General features: G+C 41.2%; 1 protein-coding gene across 1 annotated transcript; it reads right to left on the minus strand.

Moving 5' to 3' along the window:
• Positions 1 to 1,500: 1,500 nt before the first annotated feature.
• Positions 1,501 to 8,377, minus strand: ddt (D-dopachrome tautomerase). Its single transcript, XM_086121141.1, has 3 exons — positions 8,172 to 8,377; positions 3,626 to 3,801; positions 1,501 to 1,639 (listed from the first exon to the last, which is right to left on the minus strand). Exons 1-3 carry the CDS (start codon positions 8,277 to 8,279, stop codon positions 1,567 to 1,569), a joined length of 357 nt encoding a protein of 118 aa, XP_085977267.1. The 5' UTR covers positions 8,280 to 8,377; the 3' UTR covers positions 1,501 to 1,566.
• Positions 8,378 to 11,121: the final 2,744 nt, after the last annotated feature.

The raw sequence follows: 11,121 nt of genomic DNA on the forward strand, positions 1-11,121 counted from the left end.
CTTTTTGCAGATGATGTGGTACTGTTGGACTCTTCAAGCAGTGCTCTCCAACTCCCACTGGAGCATTTCGCAGTCGAGTGTGAAGCAGTTGGGATGAAAATCAGCACCTCCAAATCTGAAACAATGTTCCTCAGTCGGAAAAGGGTGGCGTACCCTCTCCGGGTCGGGGATGAGATCTTGCTCCAAGGAGAGGAGTTTAAGTATCTTGGGGTCCTGTTCACGAGTGATGGCAGCAGGGAGCGGGAGATTGACAGGCGGATCAGTGCGGCGTCTGCTGTGATGCGGACTGTCACGGTAAAAAAGGTGCTGAGCCAAAAGGTGAAGCTCTCAATTCACTGTCGGTCTACGTCCCAAACCTCACCTATGGTCATGAGCTATGGGTCGTGACCGAAAGAACGAGATCCCGGATACAAGCGGCTGAAATGCATTTTCCCGCAGGGTGTCCAGGCTCTCCCTTAGAGATAAGGTGAGAAGCTCAGTCATCTGGGAGGGGCTCAAAGTCGAGACGCTTCTCCTTCACATCGAGATGAGCCAGATAAGGTGGCTCGGGCATCTGATAAGGATGCCTCCTGGACACCTCCCTGGTAAGGTGTTACGGGCATGTCCCCACCACGTGGTAAAGCTGCTGCCTGCGCGACCCGACTCCGGATAAGACGTAGAAGCTGGATGGATGGATGGCTCAAGGTTTTGGGTCTCGCAGTTATAGCTGATGTGTAAACAATACCAAATGAAGGATAAAAAAAGATAAAAGACCGTTTATTTTTCCACTTCTTTTGACAGAGGTGCAAAAGCTCACGGGCACTGGTCGCCCGTTCAAAAACTAACCAGAGACTACCCTACTTATCTGATGAGATTGGGTAATATGGCCATTAGCTGTGAAATGGTCCGAAATGTTGTCCTTTCTAGGCTACGCTCACCCAAAGAGCTGCAGGACTTGATGTCTGACGTGAAGATTGCTTTTGCGATTGTGGTGCAAAACATAAATGATGTACTTTAAAAAATCAGCAAAATGTTTTGCGTCTCCCAGTTTAGGCTGGTGTGAAAACAACTTTTCGGTCAACTACAAATGATGAAGTGCAGTCTGCTCTTTGCACATATCATGACCCAGATTCAAACCAGGGTAGTTGCGGCCACAACGTCGAGTACTAACCACTCACTGTACTATCACGACCTGACAAAAGAACTGGCAGGCACAAGTTTCTGTTGGACTGGGCTATGCTGCGGCCACTGGGTTTACCAAATTTAGTTGTTTTTTTCCCCCTACAATTGGCTAACACCAACAGAAGACGAATGATGAAAAATGTTTTTCAAATAAAACTGTGTTGTCCACATTGAACCGATACAATAGTATGCCCTTTGTTTCTATCTGTGGACACAATGAATGAACAGATCGTTCAACCTACTGGAGCAGTTTTTACTCCCCCCCCCCCCCCCCCTGTTTGTTTAACTCAAGAGAACAAATGCAGTCATGTAAAGAAAAAAATAAGTTGAGACAGCAGCTTCAGTAAAACTCATCAACTGCTTGAAACTTTATTTTTTATTTCTATCACATAATTACAGACAGCTTTACAGGAAGCTCATCACTGTTCCTTTCTTTCCAACTTGGTGAGGCTGCAAACTGTGGAACTGAAGGGTGATCCTGTGAATCAAAAAAAATAAATAAACGTTGTCAAGCATTAACCACAACTTTAAAAATATTAAAAATACCCAGCAATCAATGGCAATGATAATAATTCTGATAAATCCTCAACAAGGATGAAAGTAGCAATTATTCTGACAATAGATTTATCTGTTGATTAATCAATGATTTTTTTCATTTCCATACCTATAATCAAAAACTCAACAGCATTGTTCTTTGTAAATAGCGCATTGCCACGGCAACAGCTTGCGATGAACCCCCCCACCCCCCGCAAAAAAAATATAAACAGAAAAACCCAATAACTTCATCTTCATAGCTTTACATTTAACATCCATTGATTGAAGATTGGACAAACTCTCTCTGAGAACTTGACCTGTATAAAAGTCCAAAAAATTCCAAAGTGATTTCAAATGCCAGACTTTGTGTTAAGTTTAGCATTAGGCTTCAAATCAGGTATGGGATGATTACTTTTGATGGGATAACAAGATTTTAAAAGTCACTTTCTCTAAACTAAAACTGCCCAAACTTGTCAAAACCGGTGATTTATTTCTCCCCGCTGACGGGTCATTAGACAAACACGGCACGGGTAGTGTGCAGCCTCGTGTCATTGTGAATCCCACATGAGTTATCCCGTCATTACAACAATCAAACGGCCGTTTCCTGTTTCTAGGGATTCATGACACTGCATAAATAAGGAGCACGTTTACTGTTGTGGCAGATAAGTGGCTATCACAGCTAAAATGTTAACATTTACTAGTTTATATCAGGAAGCGTTTTATACGAGCTACGCTCGCTTGTGGTAGGGCGCAAGCAACAATTGAGCCTGAGGATGGCTGAAGGCGATGAACCTATTAATTTCAAACAAAGTCAGCTCTAAGGGGATGTTTCGGCTAGCAAAGTGACCAAGCGCAGGCAACCGTGGCTTGGGGGAAAGAGTTCCCTCTTGAAAAACATGCTTCAGAAGAGTTGCTGCCAAAGGAGGGAATACTTCCAATATAATGATGGCATATTTACGAGAGCACCACCCATCAATGTTTGAACATATAAAATTGTAAATATGGCTCAGCGTTGTTGTAGGTGAAATACACATCCACTTCTTGCAATATACACGATATAAGTGTTGAATGGTAACAAATCTATTATGCATGTTTTGCTAAATATATACAGTGTATATATTTTTTGGTGCTATGTAATCGCTGATCATTTTTGCATTGGTCAAGACAGATATCGGCATCTCTGATTGGGTAGGTCGGGCAGTGATTTTATAAACCAAAATTTCATTTTCCAGTGAGTGAAAAACCTCGGTAATGAAGTTATAGTGTTCCCTCACTTATCGCGGTTAATAGGGACCGAGACCCGGCCGTCTCTGTGCGAGAATAAATAGTAAACTGTTGTTTGCTATTTATTGTTTTATTTGTTTATATTCGTATATTTATGCCTTTGTATTTTTATGCAGTTCAATTTTCTGCCCTTATATTTAGCTGTGTATTTCAATGCACTGCATGTTTGAACTGTGGTTGAGAGAGGAAGGTAATTTCATCTGTGCTGTATGTTGCACATATAGCATATTTAACAATAAAGCTTGGCTTGACTTGACTTGACTTAAAAGCATACAGTTAAGTGCTGGAGTTTTTACTTTTCAGAAATTTTACGGCAATCTTTTCCTGTTTTTCTGCGAAATGAGTGTCGCCCTCCTCGACTACTAACAATCGGCAATGGCCTTCAAAAAAGCATGTCTATCGATCACAACTATTAAGTTTCTGTGATCCTCGTCCTCGAGAATGAACTCGCGTTCATCATAATTACATTCTCTTGCGTCTGGGCAGTCAGTTCAAAACATTGCTCTTGTAATCACAGATTCAGCAAGATATCGTTCAATGCAATGGGGGCTTATAACCGCCGAGAAAAGGGGGTGAAAATAATGTTAAAACAAACTGCTCCATGAAACAAAACCTGCCGTAAAAAAAATAGCAAATCTTTACACACCTGTCTTCAGTAAGAGCAAGCTCTCTGGTCAGAAACTCAAAGAGCTTGGCGCTATGCTCCTTATTCTTGTCAGCAGTGTCAGTCACCCCGATAGCAGATACGGACAGCACCACACAAGGAGCGCAAGATCCTGCCATCAACATTGGTAACCCAGGCTTCACGATCAAGTGCATTCTCTGTAACAGAGCAGTAGGTGGATAAGTCATTCACATCATTGATCAAAAACTTTACAAAGGGAAAGCAACCACAGCAGCGTATTGTTTACAGCAAAATGGCAGGACGTGGGCACATTGCGGCTCCTCTATGTCACGACCAAACTGTGCTTGTGTATTTTTCGTCATGCTTGTCAGTCTTTTTACCGTCCTCACCATGCACGTGTACATATCCCAAGGCACACATACAGCCTTAAGAAACTATGCTTCATCTGTTTTGGCAATGTCAGCGAATCCTTACGGTGAAACTAAAAGGCGCACTGGATTATGAGGTGCATCTTCAATTAATGGCTATTTTGCAATTTTTCTTCATACATTGGACGCCTCGCATTATTGGGTGCAATCTACAATGCTTCCACTAGATGGTGGTATGCTGCTTCCATTCAACTCGAGAGGCGTCCGTTCAACTCGAGAGGTGTTCATGACCCCCCCTTAAAAAACGTAAATTAACTATTACTGTACTTAAATGAAACGACGAAAATTGAAAATAATACATCAAAACAGAAAATCAAGTGAGGAAATCACAAAATAAATTCTATATCCCCCTACAGAATTTATTTTGTGATTTCCTATCTTAATTTTCTTCGTAGTTTCATTGAAGTAATCATTAATTTACGTTTTTCGGAGGCAGCCATGAACGCCTCTCAAGTGGAACGGAAGTAGAGAAGGCATGGAGACGGACAAAGACGTACAGTACCTGTATTTGTTGAGACTGTGAAAACCATTCATAAAGTCTGCGTTTAAAAATAAATAAAACCACAGCTCTCTTTTTTTCAACAAATACAGGGGAGTCTTTGTCCGTCTCGGTGCCTTCTCTTCCGTTCAACTCGAGAGGCGTTGATGACCGCCTCCGAAAAATGCATTGGCATTTTCTTGATCATAGCTCTAACTACAGAACGATCACATGTCAGTAGTAGTTATTTATTCCTTTGTTGTGTATTCACAAATGATGAAATCACAATATCAGAGATTAAATAACACCTGGCCGATCACGCATGAATTAGTTTACACAAAACGCTATTCAAATACTCGACATTCAATGATTAATCTTCCTTTTGTGTGCACACGTGCACCCTTTGTGGCTTCCGTTCTCGCCGAAATTTCGAAATCTCTGAGATATGGCGTGGCCATGAGAATGCGAGGCGAAGGTATTAGTGTTGTGGCGATGCCACTCGAGCGAAGCGCGCCTCAGCAGTACATAGTCCATTGTGCTCTGCTGTGTGTGTTTCAGTGCGAACATGTACGCAAGCGCGTCTTTTGATTTCAACCAATCAGCGCTTTTTTTATACCACTAGACAGTGGTATAAAAACACACACGAGGCATAGGGGCTGACAAACACAAGACACAGCCAGCCTCAGGTACTGACTACACACACAACACACACAAAACATACAACACTCAGACCCCCATGCTCCCAAACTCTGAAAGCAACCCAGTCCTTTAAAACAATGTTGGTTAAAGTTTGTTTGTGTTGGTACACCTGAAATTATTTTTCTAATTGGGTCACTCTTCCGTGCACCGATTTGTCAGCTGTAAGTTCCTCCATGAGGTTGATGGGAAATAATGATCAAAAAACAACCTCTGGTGCTCATATGAGGGTCGCATCAAAAATATTTATGTGCAACCCTGATTATAACGCAAATACTGGCCTACTACTATGGCATCGACTACTCCTACTATTAGTACAAACAGGAACAACTAGACTTTACACTGATCTGATTGAGTGGAATGAAATCAGCCGATATTTTTAATATTCTGCAAAGTGACCGACTGTAACATCCTAATTTGCTATCTGTCAAGGACAATGGTCACGAATAGGATCCGCGAAATAAAACATTACCGTGTTCTGTGCTGCTATAGTGTATATGAGCCCAGAGTCAAATGTATTTTTAACCTTGTCTCATGCCGTGCGAGAGGAAAGACTTTGCACTTGGAGGTGGGCGTTCCGTCTCCATGCCTTTGACCATCCAATCACAAAGTAATAATGTTTATAGAGTTTATTTTTTGACTGGGGAAAAAGTCCAAAAACAATGTTATTGTTTTTTTTCTATTGTTAAATAGAAAATCAGTCTTTCAAAAGATTTGGTCTGAGAAGGGTGTAACTGATTAATGGACAGCCAAGTGACATTTTTGAATTTCACCGAAATTATAGAAACATATCAGTTTAATGGTTCTCAAAAACTGTATGGCAAAATCTGTAACGTAATCCCTTTGCCCTTGATCCACTTAATTTTTTTGTTGTGTGATAATACTTTGAAACGTATTGCCAACACTATTGATTGAAGAATGTATTTTGCTTGATTAAAAATGCGATTAAAAACGTAATTGGTTTACGTCTTAACTTCCAAAATATTTCATGTAACAAAGGGACAGCTTTGCAGGGTTCTAGTTTTGCAAATCCAATCGCTACATTTACAAAATATATCAAATGGCCCATCAAACAAACATTTTAAAATCATAAGATCTATTGTGTGGCAGTATACAGAAAATAATTAAATATGAGAAAGAGAATTGCTCCTACTGCCATAATAATAAAACTTTGGATCGTTTGTTTTTTCTTTGCCCGACCCCTCAATACTTCTGGACTGATGTGAAAAATTGGTTGTCGTTGAAAATTAATAATGTCCCACGGTTTTAGGTCTTTCATGTTACACTCTTTATGGATGACTTGGAATTTTATTTTTTGGGTTTGATGAACATTATTTTGTTGATGTGTTGTTCGACACGGTTTTCGACTTTTTAGCATGTCCACCTCACAGTAGAGAGTTCCAGGATTCAATTCCGGGCTCCAGACTTCCTGTTTGGAGTTTGCATGTCCTCCCCGTGGCTCTGTGGGTTTTCTCTAGGAGCTCCAGTTTCTTTCCACATTCTAAAACTATGCATGGCAGGTTAATGGAACAATCTACATTGTTGTGAGGTGTGATTGTGAGTGTGAATGGTTGTTCATCTATCTGTGCCCTGTGATGCTCTGCGATTGGCTGGCAACCAGTTCAGGATGTACCCTGCCAACTGCCCGAAGAGAGCTGGCATAGGCTCCAGCACACCCTGTAACACCTGTGAGAATAAGCAGATCACAAGATGATGGATGGATGGATGGATAGCTGGGTAAATAACATATGCAGTGTGCCAAATGCAGAATTAGTCAGCCCTCCTTCTCAGGATGAGGATTGATGTGTTTTTCTCATGCCCGAATAAAATAGGAACAAGAAGTACATCCACCCATCCATCCGCTTTATCTTCACAAGGGTCACAGGGCATGCTGGAGCCTATCCCAGCTGTCTTCGGGCAGTAGGTGGGGGAGACCCAAACCGGCTGCCAGCCAATCACAGGGCGCACAGAGATGAACAACCATCCGCGCTCACACTCCCAATTTAGAGTTTTCAATGTTTTTTCATTGTTGTTGCCATGCATGTTTTTGGAATGTGGGAAGGAACCGGAGTACCCGGAGAAAACCCACGCATTAACGGGGAGAACATGCAAACTTCACACCGGAAGCCCTGAGCCGAGATCGAACCCACAACCTGTGCACTGTGAGGTAGACGCACTAACCAGTCATCCACCGGGCCGCCACAAGTACAGATATTGTTAAATATCTATTGTCCTGATTTTTTTGTTTTATACTACTATTTGTTTGGATATACATTCCGCGGTTTTATTTATGAATTTGTTTAATTTATAGATCTATTTTAGTTTATTTATCTAAATTATATTAGCTCTGACTGTTTGAAATCTTCCACGTTCAATAAATACATATTTTTAATCTCTCACTGTTTTAATTCTTCGACGTTCAATACAATTTTTTTCAAGTTCGGTGCATTAACAACTTCTTTTGACCTGTTGTGGGTGCTGTTGTTAACAATCCCCCCAAAAAAGCCCGATATGCGCACGCGCACCACGGATTGCGTAAAACAGTGGGGCTGGGATGGCGCAGGGTTTACAGATCCTGCTCTAACTGAGGCAGTTGGAAATGGTACCTAATTCAACCGTAGTTCAGTCCCTTTAAATGATCGCATCAAGACAAAACTCAATTTTGTAATTCAGGTTGCCAGTACAGTATTAACATACAATTCGATTGACGTGACGTGGCAACCCGCGAAGCAATTGCTTCATTTGAAAATGTGTCCAGAAATTTTCACAAGAGTAACAACTCATAACACATATCTTTTATCAGATATCCTGTAAATCTATCTTGTTTTTCTTTGACTGAGAAAAATGAAATTGCTGAGAGTAGAAACTTTGAAAAAGTGCAATGATTAAATTTAACAAAGATAATGTGCAAGAATGTAATGAGTAATCGTTTTTTTCTGTGCTACTGTATTGTAAAATTACTCACGTCAACTGGCTTTCCCAAAACAGCCGCAGCGAAAGAGCAGAGCTTTTTCAGAAACTCTTCGGAGAATGAGCTTTCTGGTAAATTGCTCTGCAAATCGACAAAGGGCATATTTATCGGTGTGCTAGAAGCAACGGATTAGACTTCCTGTCCTGGTCTCCTTTGACGATGTGGTCACCCTTGCATTCATTGCTGCATTCGCAGAAGGTGGGAATTCGGACTTTCTGGCTTTCGACCAGGGAAAGTGCACGAGAGGGCTTTGAACTGAGAGGTCCGAGTACCTGTAGCAAAGTCGAAAAAAATCGACAATGGCAATCCCCATGGAGAGACAGACCGTGAATGGCAAGACATACAGTAGTTTACAAGATTATTAACATATATTTATCTGTATTACAATAATTTACTTGTTTGAGATAATGTGACACAACGTGATTTGCACTGACTGCGCAAAACTATGCCGAGATCTCCAAGCAGGAAGTTATATGGTGAAATGAATGAAATGGTTAGAAGATATTCCTTTATGTATATGAATAAAATGAATTATAAAGGTTTGCATTTTTGCTTTGCCAGAACAATTTATTGGAATCCGCTATCTTTGTTGTTTACATTCGCCTTGAAGTGGGGCAATCCGAGTGGGACCTCCTCTTTTCCTCACATTCTTCGAATGCTGCTTAAGAAACAAGGGATTCTTATTGTGCGCTGACTCGTACGTCAACATCACTGCCATATTGGATGTGATACACTGGAGACGGTGCATCAAGATAAAAACAAAACAAAAAAAGCTACGGTACAGAAAGCCTTTGCTCGTTGAGGACGTGAAGACCTAGACGCAATGTTTAACCGGGAGCCACTGACTATCTTTTCCATACACTTATTGCGTGTCGTGTGCGTGTATACGAGTGTGTGTGTGCGTGCATACGAGTGTGTGTGTGTGTATGTGTGAGTGCGCGCGCGTATCCTGGTAATTTACTTCCCAAATGTAACTTTTTATCTTTTTACAAATAAAATGTATATTCATTCATTCATCTTCCCAACCGCTTTATCCCCACTAGGGTCGCTGGAGCCTATCCCAACTGTCTTCAGGCAGTAAGCGGGGGACACCCTGAATCAGTCGCCAGCCAATCGCAGGGCACACAGAGACAAACAACCATTCACGCCCACACTCACACCTAGGGACAATTTAGAGTGTTCAATCGTCCTGCCAAGCATATTTTTGAAATGTGGGAGGAAACCAGACCACCCGGAGAAAACCCACGCAGGCCCGGGGAGAACATGCAAACTCCACACAGGGAGGCCGGAGCTGGAATTGAACCCGGTACCTGTGCACTGTGAAGTCTACGTGCTAACCACTGTACTACCAGGCCACCTTAAAATGTATATTATTATTATTATTATTAGTAGTAGTAGTCGTAGTAGTAGTAGTAGTAGTAGTAGTATATCTCATATTAATTGCATTTGCAATGCATTTCTTTATATTATCTCTGATCGAGTAAAAAATTACTTATTGTTCCTTTTAAGTTAGTTTTTTAAATGGGTGAATTAAATAATTTAGTAATGCTTTCAACATTTTAAAAGGAAGAATGTGAAAATTGCAAACATAGCTGGTAAAGTTACTGTAATTTACCTCTAACAACCTGGGCTGCTCCCTGGACACTCTGGAGGAGGTGGGCAACAGGAGGATGCTAGCTAAGCTAAAAGCTATGATGGACAGTCCCTCCCACCCCCTCCAGCCCGCCCTGACAGCACTGGGTAGCTCCTTCAGCCAGAGACTGTTACACCCGCGCTGCAAGAAGGAGATACCGCCGCTCGTTCCTACCAAACTGCTGTCAGGCTGCTGAATAAAAATAAAATTACGTGAAAAACAATTGTAAAGAGCACAGCCACCTTATCTATCTCTATATTTATATTGCACTTAATTGAACTGTGTACATTGAAACTGAAACATTAATTTTTGTGAATGCTAACACTTTGTTTTTCTTCTTTCTACCTCCCAATTTTGCTGCTGTAGACTGTAAATCTCCCCAGTGTGGGACAAATCAAGGATATCTTATCTATTTGTAATGAGGGTCTTTAACGATATTGTGTAGGGTATAATGTTTCGACTCTAGGGTGGAAGATTACTGTCTTTGATTTATGTGTATCAGCAACAAGATGAATTTTTAAAATACAAATAATTGGAAGGCGGGAGGGCGAGGTGTTGGGGGGGGGGGGGGGGTCACAGTGACTGAATGTTTAGCACGTCTGCCTCACAGTACAGTGCAGTCCACAATCCAGTGTGCAATGCCCAATGAGCACAGATCAAATGCAGCATTTTGATCATCATGTACCCTTGACCTAATTTTTCAAGGTCAGTGAGAGCCAGCATTTGAACATTTAAAGCAAAAATGTCCATGATACAGTACTGTATTGCTTTTTGAAGTTAATAGACCATATTTCTTGATCACAAGATTTTCTTTTTGACTGAGGTAACGGCAGTTTAAAAAAAGGGGGGTTGGGGCGTGGCGAGAGCTATATCTGGACTAGTTTGATAAAATTTGACAAATGAAGTATCTTTTTCCTGTTAAAGGTTAAGTGTGAAGTTATTTCAGAAAATCCCATATGAAATATTTTTATGTCACAAGTAAAGTAATTACACAAAATACATTAAGTAAAGTATGACAAATGATTTCTATTCCATAAAAAAAGTAATCGTTTTCCCCAAAGTGAGATCCTGGCAAGCTCCAAACCTGGAAATGTGATCACACTTCAAGGACAACAATAGCAGGGCTCATTGTGGAAAGTGTACAACGCCAGTCAGACATTGATTCGGAAAGTGATGTTGCAAACTTATCTGAGGGTATCCAGGTGTTGGATGATTTGGAGGAAGAGAAGGTTCTTGGTAAAATGTATGTTAGACCTGACATGTATGAGCCAGTCGCTGAAGTTGCGGAAAATGTGGTGCCTGAACGGCTGG

This window comes from Hippocampus guttulatus, chromosome 9, assembly GCF_054856545.1.
Source record: "Hippocampus guttulatus isolate MCC_2025c chromosome 9, RoL_Hgut_1.0, whole genome shotgun sequence".
Classification (NCBI taxonomy): domain Eukaryota; kingdom Metazoa; phylum Chordata; class Actinopteri; order Syngnathiformes; family Syngnathidae; genus Hippocampus; species Hippocampus guttulatus.